An 18896-nucleotide genomic window follows, 5' to 3' on the forward strand; every position below is an offset into this window, starting at 1 on the left:
TATAGTCTTTAGTGTGAATGTTTGTACATGCAGTTAAAGAAATATTAATGCTTTGATTACAAGGTGCTACCCCAGAAGCAGCAGGTGTTAAGTACTGTGCCATATTTGTATTATATTACCTTTCTAAAAACCCAGTAAGTCAGGATTCTGAAAGGCATCTTTCACAGTAAGGGATTGTGGATCTGTATTGGCCCAAGCAGAACATCAGCAGAGAGGCAGATATGCTGCAGAAAATGTTAATACACATATGGAGGGATTTAACTATGTAAATTTTATCATCAGCTATTTTCAAAATAGTGATTTCTACAATATCATAAATAATGTAATAGCACTGTTTTAATGATATGAAGTTTAAGAATATTTGTGACATTCTGAAAGAAACAAATTGAAGACGAATAAATTTTGAATAGACAAAAGTGTTTTGCTTACAGTATGTCCTTCTTCTTCCCTTTTTTTTAAAAGCAAAGTTCTCATATAGATGTAGTTCGTTTTCCATGTGTGGTTTATATCAATGAAGTCCGAGTCATACCCCCAGGAGTAAGAGCCCATAGCAGCCTGCCAGATAATAGAGCATACGGGTAAGTCAGTTTTGTTTTTAAAAGTGTTTGTGACTAAAGATTGTCTTAGACATACTCTTGAATATAAAAATTTAAGGTAATCTTTTGGAAGTAAGAAAAAAAACCAAAAAACTCTAAAACCTTATTCAGTTATAGTTATGTTATGTTGCATTGTAATTGACTATAGGCTTTCTGTATAATCCATGTATCATAAATTTGAAAAGAGCAATTTTTTTGGTCTAAGTACTAGTGAAATTTTTTTCTTCATTTATTTTTTATCTTTATTTTTTAATTGGTAAAATAAGTTTATATTTTCTAAAATATTCTAGGGTGGCACAATCTGGTAGATGAAGGTTTTTTTTTAAGATGAATTATTTTTAACCTGTTTTTTTTTCCTTGAAGCTAAATAAGAATTAGTCTCAATATTTAGAAATATATCTCTTATATTATTTTATAATATCAGTTTTCATGATTTAATGGTGATCTTCTTAGCCTGATATATGTGTCTTTCTATAAATTTTAGATTCACATTATCCTTTAGTTGTAATTAGCAAGTAGTTGTTTGATGCTTTCTCTTTCTTAGGCTCTGTGGGAATAAGCAAAATGTAAGACATGGTCCCTGATGTGTTGTTGATAATTTTAACAGCTGACCTAAAACAGGAGTTTGATCTTTGTTGTAACATGAGTAATCATTATCATATTTTAATTACATGAATTGGAAGCATAAGCCAAATTTTGGTTGTGGAAACATGAATATATATAATACATTTATTTATGTGAGTTTTTAGCTTATAGTCTCAATACCACATTTCATTATGTGCATGCTGTGATAGCTTGATTTTTGCTAACTTGTAAGAGTTAAACCAGCTACTTAGTAGTCAGTGTTATGGTACAGATTCAAAGATAAGGGCTCATTTCTTCATAGTTTTGAAATGCAGTTGGCCTTTTATAGAAATAGATACAGAATCTGCAGAGGTTTTCAGGTCATTCAAAAGTAAACAAACACAAAACAGTAAGAATATTTAATGTTTATAATGAGAAATCATCATTTACTTTATATCTTTTTTCCATGGTTAAGGAAATTAAAACACGTTTTCCTATAATTTCTTCCTGTTTTTTCCTTTAAAGGAGATGAGCATAGAATGGGAAAGATGGAAGAATGACAGTATATCTAATAGTCTTCTCTGTACTGCCTCTGGTCAAGGAAGTTCTGTTAGTTATCTATTGCTACATAACAGATTACAGCAAAATTAGCAGCATAAAATAGTAAACATTTATTATTTCACACTATTTCTGAGGGTCAGGTAACCAGAAGTGGATTAGTTGGCTCAGGTTCTGTGATGATGTTTTATAGTCAAGATATAGCCCGGGCTGCAGTCTCAGAAGATTTGACTGGGCCTGGAGAATTTGCTTAAAAGCTCACTCGTGGCTATTGTCAAGAGGCGTCATTTTCTTGTCAGGAGATTTTCTCCTTGGGGCTGCTCATGTCACAACATGGATTCTTTCAGAGCCAGTGATCCTAGAGAGAGTGAGCATGCTTCTAACTTAATATCAGAAATGGCATACTGTCATTTTTACCATATTCTGTTGATTACATATTCTGCTGGTACAGTGTGGGAGGGAACTACACAAAGGTGTGAATACCAGAAATGAGGGGTCTTTGGGGGCTATTTTGGACACTGACTAGCATAGCAGGCAAAATGGATCTCTGTCATTGGCTGCAGTTGGTAAGAGTATTGTTACATATTCCATCCTCTTATCTCTCTTCTGTTTCTTAGCTGGGGGTGAATGGCAGTTCATGTTTTAATAATTCCAGATGTGAAATTATCAGGAACAACTTTATACATGATTAATGTGTTATAGAACAATAAAATGAAATACTAATATAGTCATGCAAATGTAAGATGTTAGGAAGTAATGTTAGAGATCGAGTGATATTTGCACAGTATACTTTACAGTAGTCTTTTTTCTTACTATAAAACTCAGAAATGTGTGGGTAAAATTAAAATCCCTTTAATTCTTCCATCCTGAGAAAATCATTACATTTGATGCATTGTGTTATTTAATGTATATGTGTGTTTGTTTATTTTGTTATTTTTTGTAAATGTGGTATTTTACGTGAGGTTAGGTTTTAGAGTCAAGTTTTAAGATGAAAGTCTAGTGCAGTCAAATTACCGTTGACTATTTTATTTTTATTTTTAAAAAAGATTTTTATTTATTTATTTGTTAGAGGGAGAGAGAGCGCAAGCACATGCATAGAAGCAGGGAGAGAGGCAGGCAGAGGGAGAAGAAAGCTCCTTGATGTGGAGCTCAATCCCAAGATCCTAGGATCATGTCCTGAACCAAAGGCAGACAATTAACCACCCAGGCGTCCCACCATTGATTCTTTAAAACACCTTTTAGTCATTAGCACCTGAGTCTTTGGGGATTCAGAAGTAAAGAATTTGCATTTGAGCCCGTTTTCCTGTCCTTGAGGTATTGAAGGCCAGGGTCTAGTTTGAAGAAGGATATAACGAAAAGGTTAGAGATGTTGAGCACATGGATGGTTGAATTTGGGTAAGGTAAAATTATGCTACTCTGACCCACCTTTACATTATTTTGTGTATTTCTTTATTTTACTTAATTACATCAGGACTACTTCACATCATTAAATATTATTTGAAAATATGGTTTCTAATGATTGCATAATCTAAAGAATGACTGTACAGTAGGCCCCCTTATCCACCATTTCACTTTCTGGGTTTCAGTTACCTGCGGTCACCCAGTCCAGAAGCAGATGATTCTCCTTCTGACACATGTCAGAAGGTCAGTAGTAGACTAATGCTAAGTCACAATGCCAATGTCACTCATCTCACTTCATCTCATCACATAGACATTTTGTCATCTCATATCATAAGAAGAAGAGTGAGTTCAGTACGATAAGATACTTCAAGAGAGACCACAGTCATGTAACTTATTACAGTATATTATTGTAATTGTTCTATTTTATTATTAGTTGTTAATCTGTTACTGTGCCTAATTATAAATTGTGTATGAGAAAAAGCATAGTATATATAGGGTTCAGTACTATCCATGGTTTCAGGCATCCAGTGGGTCTTGGAACATATTCCCTGTGGATAATGGGGTACTACTGTACTGTATTTGGCTAGTTTCCTTTGTGGGGATCACTAGGTGTTTTTTACTTTTCAAATTACAAGTAAGAGTGTAATGAGCATCCTCTTGAAAAAAAATCTTTGTATAACAGTTTCCATAGAAACACTTCCTAGAAAAAAGTATTTCTGGATCAGATGGTGTGAACATTTTCTCATTCTCCTGAGTTTTATTGCCCTATTGCCTTTTAGAACGATTGCACCTGTTTTTACTTCTATCAGTGCATGAGGGAACCTGTTTGATATACTCTGGGCACTATGCTTTTTACCATTTGGATTTCTTATAAATAAACAACAAAGTATGTGGTATTTAAAAATAAAGGTTTTCAGTTAAGTCTAAGGAATTTCAGCCAAGGGTGGAATATATCTCAAGATTTCATTCTAACACAAATTAAATAGGGTTTACTCTTAACTATATAAATCTACAAAAGAATAAAATAAATTTATGTAAATTTTTGCTATACAAATAGGAATTTATGCTTTAAATCACAATTTAGGGCTCTGATGCTAAAATTATTATAATCTTGTATTAATGTAGGTTAAGTTGAAATCAAATTGTAATTATATAACTTGAAGTTAGTTAACTCCTGATTATTTTTGCTAATGGAAGGGAGTCATGCTATAAAGAATTATAAAATTGGATGTGACAATTAATTAGCATTTACCTTTATAATACATTAAAATTTAAAAATATTTACATGTATTAGAATGGTCCAAGTAGCGGGCTAAAGATACTTAAATTATTAAAACTTCACTTTGAGTAATATGCAAAGTGAAGTTGTCTACTTGAGAATTGGATATGAATAAAATTATAGAAAATATTATAATTAACTATATTTTTATGTAAATCGTAAGATATAATTCTAGAATTGCTTTTAAATTTGTACTTAATTTGTCTTTTGTTTTAATGTAGGAACTGATTATTGGCAAAGGCTGATGTTTCAACTTTGTTTCATTCACAGGGAGACCTCTCCGCACACATTTCAATTAGACTTATTCTTTAACAATGTAAGCAAACCAAGTGCCCCAGTTTTCGATAGGTTGGGAAGGTATGTACCTACCAGGTAATCTCACCAGAAACGCAGGAGTTAGTAGGCAAACCTTTGTATATTTTAGATAAAAGAGAAGGATTTATTTGACCAGTTGACATTATTAAAGAAATGTCAACCTCCTAGGAAGATGCTGAGTTTCTTTACAAAATAAAAATTTTAAATGTGTGAAACATTAGCCATCTTTTGTTTGCTTTTTATTGGTATATACATTTCTTATACATACTAAATGATTTGATAACCTTCTAACTTGGAAAATAATTGCATTTAAATTTCTTTAGAAGAATTGTGTAAACACATTGAAAGCTAATAATTTGTGTCTTTCACATCACACGGCTACATAATTTAAAATTCCAGTCATATTTTGTAAAGTGGGAGAATTTTGTTAACAGAACCCCCCATGTTGGATTACATGCTTGGTATTATTAAAACCAGTTGTTTTACTATCTGCAAAATAATTGACAATTAAATGAGTTTATTTAGAACTCATTTATAAAATAAAAAATTTAAAGGTGGCTTAAAAATGGAAGAATTTCTATCCCTTTCCAGGGATTAACAGTTTTTTAGATTTTACTTGTTATTTAATTGATCCTTCACTCAGTTATTATTAACTTATATTGGTAATTTAACTTTTTAAAGAAAAAAAACAAAGGGAACCTAGATAATCTGAAGCAGCTAATTTTTAATATTATAGAATGTTTTTCTTATGTCAGTACCTACTTGGTAAAAATAGGTACTTTTCTCTATTTGGTCCCATTATACAATTTTGGAAGGCTATAAGGCTACTTTGGCTATATATTGGAATTACCTGGGATGCATTTTTTTTTTTTTTCCTTTTAAACCTGGGATGCTTTTAAAAAAAAAAGTATTGATACCTATGCCTGTCCCAAACCAGTTAAGTTGGAATCTCTGGGGAGTTTGTTTTATACTAGATTAACTTTTGGGGGGTATAAATTAAACCTATACTTTGTGGTTTATTAAAACAATAATCTAGCATTTGGTTTTATTGAAACATAAAGGTTTAGAAAGACTTCTTCATGAACTGTGATATTCAGTGTTTGAGCCTATATATTTATTCCTACTCTTTTGGCAGCCTGGAATATGATGAGAATACTTCTATCATCTTTAGACCCAACTCAAAGGTAATTGCAGAAGTCAGTTTTCATCTTGTTCCTACTGTTTGTTTTCACTTTCATTGAAAGTTTTGATCTAAATGAACCAGTGATGCAGAATATTGGCCTATTTGGTTCTAGTGCTGCGGGATAACATCATTTCTTGTCTGATTCCTCTTGTGTCTAGAAGCTATTTTAAAATGGAGCAAAGACAATGTAATGTTATTGTCTACCCATAAAGATCTTTCTTCCTCTAATTCTGATGTGGGTCAGGAAGAGGCTAGCATTTGTGATTTCCCTTCTTTCCTTTAGGTGGTGAGCAAGTTAGGAGGATAACAGGAAGGTAAATTGTTATTAGACACCATTGTGCCTTATGTTTCTTAACAAATACATATTTTATATCTCTTGCTTTCATATCAGAAGTATGCCTTATTTCTTGATATACAAAATGCCATTCTGGAAGCATCTAGAAGAGCTAAATCATGGGCAATCAGATATGTAAAAATAATTGTGATCTTATATGGGGACTACTCAGCCTTTTTGGTTTTTTTTTTTTTTTTTTTTTTTTGGTGGGGAGGTGTTATTTAATCCTGTGCAGTCTGTTTAGATTAAAAATTACCTTCCTTATCTCTTTATTTGTCTTCCAGTGGGGCTTCTGTTTAGAATCTGTTGATCCCTGGGCATTGTCTTTGGGCCTTTCTTCTGGCCCCGAGCTTTCCTTTACCTGTAGTTTGCTAGAGTTAGCAAGGAAAATAATAATTTCTTTCTTCCTTATTATGCCTTTAGAAGGGGCCCCAGTACTACTTATTACTTCATCTTTACTCCACATGGTAGAGTGGAAAGAACTCAGAACAGGGACTTTGGTTTCTAGTTCAGTTTCTTCTACTGACATTCTGATTTTCTTACCTGTGGATAATACTCACTATGGCCACCTGTCATAGTCATTGTGAGAATATGGCACTTAATGTAGATAAGTATTGAAAAACAAAAGAAAATATTGAGGATTGATGGCATTGATAAAGTCTTTGATCTTTTTAGGAGAAAGTTTCTTTGCAAAAACACTTTGTTTAATACTTCTGGTTACCCAGAAGTGGTTTTTAAGTACAATGCTAAGTTGGGCATGTGAAAAGAATGCTATAGAATTTTATGGACTTTATAATTCTTCAGACTGGGCACAATTTGTGCTTCTGTGTACTTGCGTTACTTCTTTAACTATTGGGGTTTAATTTATTAATTGGCAGTAACTCCCACTTAATTTTGTTCTCATTTCTATTCTCATGATTGAGAATCTGGTTATGCTTTTTGAACAGAGTTGACATATGGTATCAGGGGAGATGAGTCTTGAGACAGGTTTATGTATAGCAAGTCTGGAGGGCCATATCAAAGCTATGCCTCTGGGTAAATTGCCACCAGTATTGATCTTTGCAGTTTCAGCATACTTTTAAAGACTTCAGTTTAACCATAAAGTAGTTTGAGATCAATTTACTTTTGGCATATTAAAACATTAATTTGAAAGATACTTTCCTCCAACAAATTAGGTGAATACCGATGGTTTGGTGTTAAGAGGCTGGTATAATTGTCTGACACTGGCAATATATGGATCAGTGGATAGAGTGATAAGTCATGACAGAGATTCTCCACCTCCACCACCACCACCTCCGCCTCCTCCCCAGCCACAGCCAAGTTTGAAAAGGAATCCAAAACATGGTGAGAATTTTGAATTTGTCTTTGTCAGTGACACTTATGTTTTTTTATAGTAGGAAAAGGTAATTCAACTAGCTCTTTCACCCTTTGAACCTTCCTTAAAACTTGAGAAGATAGCATTGTTAGGTCTCCCAGTTCTTTCCTATAGGAGTTTCTTTTTATGTTGAAGTGGTTACATTTTATTTTCTTCCTCTAGCTTCCTAGAATGCTTTTTGAATTAACCTGAGGTTTTTTAAAATTTAAGACATGTAAATGTAACCCAGTGGTTACTTGTGGTTTAATATCGAAATTATTGTCAAAGGAATTAAGGAATAGGGAGTAAGTTTGGTATATATTCTTAGAATACTCGTCTTGATTTTTTTTTTCTAGGCGTGCATTTTAGGTTTGGTTAGATGTCTAAATACAGATTTTTCCCCATTTTTGAGAACTTTTGCTCATTAACTGGAGACAAGAAAAATAACTCTTTATTAAATTTCAGTGGCTTTCCTTCTATAAAGCAGGCAGCTGGACTCCTGCATCTTTTCTTCTTATTCCAGTATTATTCACCGTACGCTGTTGAAATAAGGAGATTCAGGAATACATTTTGAAATTATAATTGAGGTCACTAGGGGGGAGTCTTTTGCTTTACAATGAACATTTTATGAGCCAATAAAATGACCTCCTCTTAAGCATGATTTAATAGTGTGATATGAGCTCTTTGTCTCTGATAGTCACACACTGTATTTTCTTCTCCTTGCTTTTCTTTCTTAAAAATTTATTTATTTTAGAGAGGGGAGAGGGCAGAGAGAGGGAGAAAGAATTTTTTTTAGATTTAAATTCAGTTAATTAACATATATTATTGGTGTCTGAGGTAGAGGTCAGTGATTCATTAGTACTTATATAATACCCAGTGTTCATTACATTACGTGCCCTCTTAATGCCTGTCACCTAGTTACCCCATCCTCCCACCTTCCTGTCCTCTAGCAACCCTCAATTTGTTTCCTATGATTAAGAGTCTCTTATGGTTTGTCTCAGAGGGAGAAAGAATCTTAAGCAGACTCTCCAGAGCACAGAATCCCATGAGGGCTCCATTCTATGACCCTGAGATCAGGACCTGAGCCAAAACTAAGAGTTGGTTGCCCAACTGACTGAGCCACCCAGGCGTCCCTTTCATGTCTTTTCTTAAATCTTACCTATTTGGTGAAGTTAATCTTTCTCTTTTCTTTTTTAAAGACTTAGCATTTATTTTAGAGAGAAAGAGTAAGAGCATGGGGCAGAGGGTGGGGTAGGGAGAAGGGCAGAGGGAGAGGGAGAGAGAGAATACCAAGCAAACTCCTGCTGAGAGCATGGAGCCTTCCTTACGACATGGGGCTTGTTCTCATGACCCATAAGAACATGACCTGAGTGGAAACCCAAGAGTCAGATGCTCAATCCACTGAGCCACCCAGATGCCCCATCACTTTTTCTTTTAAGCCTTCAGTTTTCTGTGCTCCTTTGTCTTTTTTTTTTTTTTTACCAGACTTTGAGCTCCTTGTGGACTGAGAGTATGTTTTACTTGAGTTTGTGTTTCTAGTCTTTTCACATCTGTCTTAATCACAGTGCCTAACATATATAGTGGCTACTCAGAATTTTTGTTTAATTTACTGACTTGTTTTAAAATTGACACTTGTGGGGCGCCTGGGTGGTTCACTGGGTTAAGCCTCTGCGTTCGGCTCAGGTCATGATCCCAGGGTCTTGGGATCAAGCCCTACATTGGGCTCTCTGCTCAGCAGGGAGCCTGCTTTTCTCTTCCTCTCTCTCTGCCTACTTCTCTGCCTGCTTGTGATTTCTGCCTGTCAAATAAATAAATAAAATCTTTAAAAAAAAATAAAATTGACACTTGTTCTCATATATTTTCTGTATATGAATGTAAGTATGTTTTTAGTTTTTTATTTTGAAATAATTACAGATTCATAGGAGGTTGCAAAGAACTGGATGAGGAGGTCCTATGCAGTCTTTTCCCAGGTTCCCCCACAGATAACATCTTTTACAAGTGTAGAACAATATCAAAACAAAATTCTCTATATAGCTCATTCAGATTTCACCAATTTTGTGTGTGTGTGTGTGTGTGTGTAGCTGTATGCAGCTTTATGTTTTGTATAGCTTTTCGTAACCACCACTACAATCAAGATACTTGTTTGTCAAACTGAGGGTTGATGGGGGGAGGGGGGTTGGGAGAGGGAGGGTGAGGTTATGGACATTGGGGAGGGTCTGTGCTATGGTGAGTGCTGTGAAATATGTAAACCTGGCAATTCACAGACCTGTACCCCTGGGGATAAAAATATATTATATGTTTAAAAAATAATAATAAAATTTAAATTAAAAAAAAAAAGATACTTGTTTGTACCATCAAATTATTCTGGTGTTATTCTTTAATAGCTGTCTGCATGCCACCCATCCCTAACCTTTGGCACTAATCTATTCTCTAACTCTGTAATTTTATTATTTCATGGATATTACATTAATGGAATCATGCAGTAGGTATCTTTTTGAGATTGGCTTTTTCCAATCTGCATAATTTCTTTGAAGTTCATCCACTTTGTTGTGTGTGTCAATAGTTCATTCTTTTTTGTTGCTGAATAGTATTACATTAGTATGGATATATCAAAGTTTAACCACTGAAGGACACTTAAGTAGTTTCCAGTTTTTGACTTTTGCAAATAAAACTGTTATGAGCAGCTTTTTGTGTACATCTTCCTGAGGAAAATAAGTCTTCATTTCTCTGGAATAATGCCCAAGAGTATATTTTAGTATGTGGGCAGTCAGAAATTCTAACTTTTGTAATATAAATTAGTTAGTAAAATTTGTTAGATGTTGGAAAGGAAAAGTTTATCAGTAAATTCTGAAGATGAAAAATTCAAATGATTAACAGCATTTTTGTCATACATTCATTTAACTTTATTTTAATAATTTGAAAGTTCTTTTTCTGTCTCTACTAAAACTAGCTGATGGGGAGAAAGAAGATCAGTTTAATGGAAGCCCCCCAAGACCACAGCCAAGGGGACCAAGAACTCCTCCAGGACCACCTCCACCTGATGATGATGAAGATGATCCCATACCTTTGCCAGGTATGAATAAAATCAGTGCCCCGCCCCCCAACCTTGATTAGTATTATAGTGCTTTTTGATTAAAGGAAAAAAGTAGATATAGGTAATCAAATTGTAATGAATGTCCCCAACCCTTTTCCTGCGCAGTATTTCCTTATGTTTTTCTGTTGGCAGGTGAACTTATTTTAAAAATCGGTTCATTTATGGGCACCTGGGTGGCTCAGTGGGTTAAGCCGCTGCCTTCGGCTCAGGTCATGATCTCAGGGTCCTGGGATCGAGTCCCGCATCGGGTTCTCTGCCCGGCAGAGATCCTGCTTCCCTCTCTCTCTCTCTGCCTGCCTCTCCATCTACTTGTGATCTCTCTCTGTCAAATAAATAAATAAAATCTTTAAAAAAAAAAAAATCGGTTCATTTATTTGAACCTGTACCAACATTGCTTTGAAAATAAAGTGCGAGGGTTGCCTGGGTGTCTCGGTGGGTTGAGGCCTCTGCCTTCAGCTCGGGTCGTGATCCCAGGGTCCTGGGATCGAGCCCTGCATTGGGCTCTCTGCTCAGCAGGGAGCCTGCCTCCTCCTCTCTCTCTGCCTGCCTGTCTGCCTACTTGTGATCTCTGTCTGTCAAATAAATAAATAAAAATATTAAAAAAAAAAAGAAAATAAAGTGCTGTAGTAATATATACAGAAGAGTACCAGTTAAAAATAAGCAGTATGTATTGGAAGAGTTAATAACCTGTATAATTAATGGCTGAAAAGAAAAGGATTAGTTTCTAGTGTTAGAACATAAAATAGTGTACTTTATTAATTCTCACTGTATAAAATTAAGCAATACATACTCCTAATATTTTTAGAAGGAGGTAATTCTGCCACTTTTTAAAAAAGGGTATTTTTTTTTAAAAAGGGTATAGATGAGCTAAATCATCTAAAATGTCATTAAGTGGCTGCAGTATCCAGTCTGCTACCTCATGTTATTTAAACCGTTAAAATAATCTGTCTCTTAAATTTCATTTTTTCAGTGTCTGGTGATAAGGAAGAGGATGCTTCTCATAGAGAAGATTACTTTGAACCCATTTCTCCTGATCGGAATTCTGTTCCCCAGGAAGGGCAGTATTCTGATGAAGGAGAGGTAGAAGAAGAACAGCAAGAAGAAGGAGAAGATGATGAAGATGATGTGGATGTAGAGGAAGAAGAGGATGATGATGAGGATGATCGCCATACGGTAGACAGTATCCCCGAGGAAGAAGAAGATGATGAAGAGGAAGACGGTGAAGAGGATGAAGAAGGTGAAGGTGGGTTATATTTATTAGGACTTTTTGGTTTTAGGTACAAGGAATTAACTTGATGTAGCTTTGAGCAATGCAAGAGAATTTAGAGCAAAGGTAAATGGCTTTCAAGAAACTCAAAGGATAGAATGTAGCTGGGCCTCAAGACTTGACTATTTATGTTTTATGTTTCACTTCATTTTCTCTCTGTCAGCTAACTGTCATTTCCCAGTTCACCCCACAGGTTTAATCTCCTCTTTTTAACCAACTAGCCTGAACTTTCTGGCTGTAGCTCGGTCTTATTTGCATTTTCCTGGGAGAAAGATTGTTTGACTTGCTAAAATATCTGTTGGCCCTTTTGGCCAGGAGAGCAAGATCACATTGCAAATACCTGATGATTAGAGATTTGGTGGGCTGTTTTCAGAGTAGGGCGTGGTGTTGTAAGCTGGATGGAATTCCTAAAGATATCTGCCACCTCGATATTTTAGCAAAATGCTACATTTTTAGAAGTTCAGGGGAAAAGAATCTCAACTATACAGGTTGTATGACAGCATGATGCAGTCCTTTGACTAGGCTTAATTTTTCCTTTTAAAGCAAAAAGTGAGAGATATTCAAGCCAATTGACTCTTACTTTGTCTAATAAATAGCATGTAATATTAAAGCATTTATGTAAAATGACATACCCCATATAGCAATAGGGTGCTTGCCCATTGAAAAGCTTAATAGAAACTGCCTTGTTTTTTTCTAAAATAGTGAAGATGAGGGTGATTCTGCATGAAAATAGATTTTGGTATCACAGGGGCCCTTTCAGAAGAGGAATAGTTAGGTTAGTGATTCTTTTTAGTTTCTCCCATTCCCAGATTAGCAAATAATATTTTTTATATTTATTGTATTTGACTGGCAAATAGTAGCTAGATTTCAGGCAGGCTGTTTTCTTAATCATTTTTGTAGAAAGGTGAGACAAAGAGACTAGTTAATTTAGTTTTTAATAGAAGATATTTGGCCTATACCAGAGTTAGGCCTCTGTAAGCCCTTATCTTTTCAGATATGATGAGTATATGGCTAAGGCTAACTTGTTTTGAGCAAGAGAAGTCAAAAGATGGCTGATGCTGGAGGAATACTCTAGAAACATTTCCTTTTCTTACATAGACTGTTATTACTCATGCCAGTTTCCCCACAGCCAGGCAGTAGCAATGTTAAAAAGTAAAACCAGGTTTTCTCTCTAATCTAATTTTTTTTTTTTTAAATATTTTATTTATTTATTTGACTGACAGAGATCACAAATAGGCAGAGAGGCAGGCAGAGAGAGAGAGAGAAGAAGGGAAGTAGGCTCCCTGGCGAGCAGAGAGCCCGATGCGGGGCTCGATCCCAGGACCCTGGGATCATGACCTGAGCCGAAGGCAGAGGCTTTAACCCACTGAGCCACCCAGGCGCCCCTAATTTTTGTTTTTAATTAGAGAAAAAGGTTGCATCTGTATAATGATAAGAAAGCTTTGTTTTGGCCCAGCCAAGCATTTTAAGTGAACAACTTTTCCATAAAAATAAAATACAGACCTAGGAAACTGTGTGATAAGTAAACGAAGAGAAATAAAAATTCAGGAATATGAAATTAATGTTTAAAAAAACTTAAAATGTTTTCATTGAAAATATTTGGTTTGGTTTTGGCTTTATTAGTTAAATTTAATAGTCTTTCCATCAATTTTTTTTCCATGTTAAAAATGCTTAAAAATAGTCTCATGAGGGCAAGGTTAATTTCTTCCCTTTTGAAGAGGTATTTTTGTTACTTTATGACATTTCTAATTTTATTTCTGTGAGGAAAAGGTATCTGCAGCAGAGTCAGTTGTAAAGTTTAACAGAAGACTTTGCTTATGAAGTTTCTCATTAATTATTTTATTAGAAATTACAGGATGTTGATAATTGTTGATAAGGTACTGGGGCAGAAATTAATTTTGTTGGAAAATCATTAATTTTTATGTTTTTGCCATATTACTAAATAAAATATTTTTTGATTAGATTTTTGGTGTTATACAACAGTGATGTAATATTTAAATATCATTTGAACTGATTTTCAGGGGATGATGGTTATGAACAAATTTCCAGTGATGAAGATGGAATTGCTGACTTGGAACGTGAAACCTTTAAGTATCCGAATTTTGATGTTGAATACACTCCTGAAGACTTAGCTTCAGTTCCTCCTATGACATATGATCCATATGATAGGGAGCTTGTACCACTCTTATACTTCAGCTGTCCCTACAAGACTTCTTTTGAAATTGAAATCAGTAGAATGAAAGATCAAGGTCCAGATAAAGAAAATTCAGGGGCAGTGGAAGCTTCAGTGAAGTTAACTGAACTATTAGATTTGTATCAGGAAGATAGAGGTGCAAAATGGGTAACAGCTTTAGAAGAAATTCCAAGTTTAATAATAAAAGGATTAAGTTATTTGCAGTTGAAAAACACAAAACAAGACTCTCTTGGCCAGTTGGTCGACTGGACCATGCAAGCTTTAAATTTACAGGTAGCTCTTCGCCAGCCCATTGCCTTAAATGTTCGACAGCTCAAAGCTGGGACCAAATTAGTGTCCTCACTAGCAGAATGTGGGTCTCAAGGAGTCGTGGGATTGCTACAAGCAGGAGTGATCAGTGGATTATTTGAACTTCTGTTTGCTGATCATGTCTCATCTTCCCTTAAGTTAAATGCTTTTAAAGCTTTGGACAGTGTCATTAGTATGACGGAGGGAATGGAAGCTTTTTTAAGAGGTAGGCAGAATGAAAAAAGTGGCTATCAAAAACTCCTGGAGCTCATACTTTTAGATCAGACTGTGAGAGTTGTCACTGCTGGTTCGGCTATTCTTCAGAAGTGCCATTTCTATGAAATCTTGTCAGAGATTAAAAGACTTGGTGACCATTTAGCAGAGAAGACTTCATCTGTTCCTAACCACAGTGAACCTGATCATGACACAGATACTGGACTTGAGAGAACAAACCCAGAATATGAAAATGAGGTAGAGGCTTCAATGGATATGGATCTTTTGGAATCCTCAAATATAAGTGAAGGGGAAATAGAAAAGCTTATTAATCTCCTAGAAGAAGTTTTTCATTTAATGGAAACTGCACCTCACACAATGATCCAGCCACCTGTTAAATCTTTCCCAACAATGGCACGTATTACTGGACCTCCAGAAAGGGATGATCCATACCCTGTTCTCTTTAGGTAAGACATTTTTGGTTTGGGAAAACACACTTCACAGATCACTGCAGGCAGTTTTATATGGTTGATTTTGTTTTTTTTTTTAATTTGTAAGCAGTGCATATCTGTGTAAGGATATTCTGTATTTCAAAATATATATACATATATATATTTTAAGATTTTATTTATTTGACAGACAGAGATCACAAGTAGGCAGAGAGGCAGGCAGAAAGAGAGAGAGGGGGAAGCAGGCTCCCTGCCAAGCAGAGAGCCTGATGCGGGGCTCGATCCCAGGACCCTGGGATCATGACCTGAGCCAAAAGCAGAGGCTTAACCTTCTGAGCCACCCAGGCGCCCCTGTATTTCAAAATAGATTGTAGTGAAATGAGAAGTATACTACTGTGGGAGAGCTATATTTTATTAGCACTTAAGGTAGTAAAAGCATTTTAAGCTAAAGATCGTGATCGTCAAAGTCAACAACACTGCTTGGATAAGCTTGTCTATGAGCAAGAATAAATGAGGAACTGTAGAGTTGTTTCTGGGAAGGTGGTGTGGTACAAGAGGATGGCCCAGGAAAGAGAGCTTTTCTGTGTGAACCTGTTTGTATTTTCTCTCTCTTAACATTGCAAGTTAAACTTATATTTTACTAATTTAATTTTACAGACCTGGTTAAATATCTTTAAGTTTCAGTTACCACTTATTTATGATCTCTGACTCTGTTGTTGTTGTTTTAAGTGGGCCCTATGCTCATTGTGGGGCATGAACTCACAACCATGAGATCAAGAGTCGTATGCTCTACCAACTGAGCCAGCCAAATGCCCCTGTCTAACTCTATTTGTTGATAGAGTTTTGCCATTATTAAGATCAGTGCCCACAGTAGATTTTTAAATTTTGTTTTAATTTTTGATACTTTTTTTTTGCGTTTTGCCTGTAAATAATTTTCTAGCTAATGGGAAAAATGGCATTTTTAATATGTTATTCCTTATTTCTGTGATTGATTTTTGCCTTGATTTGGAGCATACTGCATTAACAGAAAATAGAGTGCTTGTTCATAAAATCTGTATCTATCCATTCCTGTTTTTAACTGAATTGTTAGATCTTGCCTTAGTTTGAGTTCTTCCAAGAACAAAAGATGATAATGCTAGAGAAAGGTCTGGTTGGAGATGACATCAAGAGTACAGGTGTGGGGGTTTGGTTTTGAATAGAAGAAAAGAAATCTTTTGTGTGTACAAATATAGATACATTTGTAATATGGAGACAGTAAAGGAGCCAAGGCACTTTGCACTGATCACTTCATTTGAAGTAAGGTAAGAGGCGAGGTCAGACACTGAGGATAAATTAGGGTAGTGACTCTAAGGAGGGGAGTAATGCTTTCAGTCTCTGATGGGTAACTGGTAATTAAAGGCTTATTAAGTATTATTTTCTCCTCTGTAACTGGAGAAGGTACATTCAGGTATCAGACTTGAGGAAGTAAAGGGCCTTGAATGCTGTGCTAAGGAATTTGGATTTTGTTTTTATTTATTTATCTTTTTAAAAAACATTTTATTTATTTACTTATTTGCCAGAAAGAGAGGAGGAGAGAACACAAGCAGGGTGAGTGTCAGGCAGAGGGAGAGGGAGACACAGGCTTTCTGCTGAGCAGGGATCCCGATGTGGGGCTCGATCCCAGGATATCGGGATCATGACCTGAGACAAAGGCACTCAACTGACTGAGTCACTCAGGCACCCCTATTTTATTTTTTTAAAGATTTTACTTATTTCCATAGAGAAAGAGAGAGAGAGAGAGTGAGCACAAGCAGGAGGAATGGCAGGCAGAGGGAGAAGCAGACTCCCTGCTAGGCAAGGAACCTGATTGGGGACTTGATCCCAGGACCCTGAGATCATGACCTGAGCCGAAGGCAGACACTTAACTGATTGAGCCATCCATGCATCCCTGGATTTTGTTTTTAGAATATGGGAAGATCTTGACTATTTCGGAGTAGTAGATCTGATAGTATCAAAATAGTATTCTAAGGTTACATGTTGTAAGATGTATTGCAGTGGAAAAGAAGTTGGAGTTATTAAGATGATGAGCCAGCCTAGATTGTACTGTGTTAAGTACTTACCTAATATAGTAGCATTTATAGGGAATTGTACTAATAGTGAGAGTTTGTGAAAGAGCAGTTACTAGGACTTGGCAAGTGGACCTAATAGCTAAGGGAGAGTGAGAAGGAACTAAAAATGTTTTGAGGTTTCTAGCTAGGGTAACTATTGGAACTGAGGTTTTATTGACAGAAACTGGTAAATTAGGAGGGGCAGTGAATTTTGAAAGGAGAAATAATTTTGGATTTGGGAAGGATTAGTTTGAAGTGATGATAAGGCTCTAATGCCCTCTGTCTAAGTCTCCAAGATTACTCTCAGGGTTTGCCAGTGGGATTCAAAGGACTCAGTACTGTACTCATAACTGTGGTTTTTTACAGCAAAAGGATACAAGGCACAATCAGCAAAGGAAAAGGGTCCATGGGGAGAAACCTGAGGAAACCAGTCAGAGACTCCCAGAGTCCTTTTCCAATGGAGTCACATAGGACCTGCTTAATTCCCCCAGCAAAGAATGTGTGTGAAATGTTGCATACTGAGGAAGCTTATTAGAATCTCAAATCCAAGCTTATTATTGGAGGATAGCCACATAGGCCCCCAATATCTACTGTGTAACAGAATCCCAGCTTCCCAGAAGGAAAGCAGGTATTCAGTATAAACCATATTGTTTGCATAAATAGTTTAGTCATAGTCAGCATTTTTATCTGTTGGGTGATTGGAATTCTCCTCAAATCCAAGTTCCCAGACACTAACCAAGGGCCTGTCTTTTAAGAAGGCATTCTTAAGAATATAAGTAGTCTGAGGCCTGCAGTGTTAATTATTTTCTGAACACTCCACAAGGTGGTTAAAGATACTCTTTGAGCACAGTAGTCATGGGTTTTTGTCTTCTTGAGGGTTCTGTTTGCCTTCATAGGCAAAAAGTTACTGGGGGGTGTTTATTATTCTTAAATAGAAGCCTGAGTTTAAGGAGTAATATAAGAGGCAGTTACGTACTCTGTGATCCCCACTATAGGACATTCTGAAAAAGGCAAAATAGGAAGACAGTAAAAAGATCAGTGATTGCTGTGGTTAGGGGGAGGGAGAGGAACAAATGGGTGGAGCACGATATTTTTAGGACAGTGAAAATACTCTATATCAGCAGCATTTGTGTCTGTTTTGGGGTCTTGAGTAAGTTCACACTTTTTCTGCTAAGACTATATATGCTAAAAAATGGTTCTTGGGTTTGATAAAAGTGCTGTGTATGGGAGTATTAATTCTTCAAATACTAAAAATTGATAATTTGAATATGTTTTCTCTAGAGGTACCAATTCAGATATACTGCCTATAGTAAATATGAATAAACTTTTTTATAGTATATGTACTGTATTTTTCCTAGGTGCACTAATTCAGATATACTGGTGTACATGGGTAGAGTAGGACCATAGTGAAAAAGGAACATTTGGTAAGTCGTCTGGAAAGAAGACCCAGAATTTGAAGTCATGGTTGCTTCTAGAAAGAGAAGACTTGTTAACGGTTATATGTCAAATATCTGTTGAATGTTAGCTAGAAAAAAGCCTCACATAACTTTTACTTTTACTTGACCCAGTGGAAAGAAGACTTGCTGCCACATTATGTTTTTAGTTAAAGTAGTATATTGCTAAGGGTAAGGATTATGGCCAATAAAATTTTTACACCTCTCCTGTCTAATGAATACTGAGTAAATGAAGAATGTTTTTCACTGATGTCACACATATTAAT

The 18896-nt window shown here is 35.7% G+C and overlaps 1 protein-coding gene across 2 annotated transcripts in view; it reads left to right on the top strand.

The window, feature by feature from the left end:
- VIRMA (vir like m6A methyltransferase associated) overlaps positions 1–18896 on the top strand; it is a 60546-nt gene that overhangs the window by 9577 nt on the left and 32073 nt on the right. For both annotated transcript variants that reach the window (XM_047725637.1, XM_047725636.1), the window contains exons 2-8: positions 463–578; positions 4669–4755; positions 5849–5897; positions 7406–7574; positions 10535–10657; positions 11649–11921; positions 13967–15107. In XM_047725637.1, coding sequence (XP_047581593.1) covers positions 463–578; positions 4669–4755; positions 5849–5897; positions 7406–7574; positions 10535–10657; positions 11649–11921; positions 13967–15107 — 1958 coding nt within the window. The remainder of the gene's footprint in view (positions 1–462; positions 579–4668; positions 4756–5848; positions 5898–7405; positions 7575–10534; positions 10658–11648; positions 11922–13966; positions 15108–18896) is intronic.

Source organism: Lutra lutra, chromosome 4 (genome assembly GCF_902655055.1).
Source record: "Lutra lutra chromosome 4, mLutLut1.2, whole genome shotgun sequence".
NCBI classification, from domain to species: domain Eukaryota; kingdom Metazoa; phylum Chordata; class Mammalia; order Carnivora; family Mustelidae; genus Lutra; species Lutra lutra.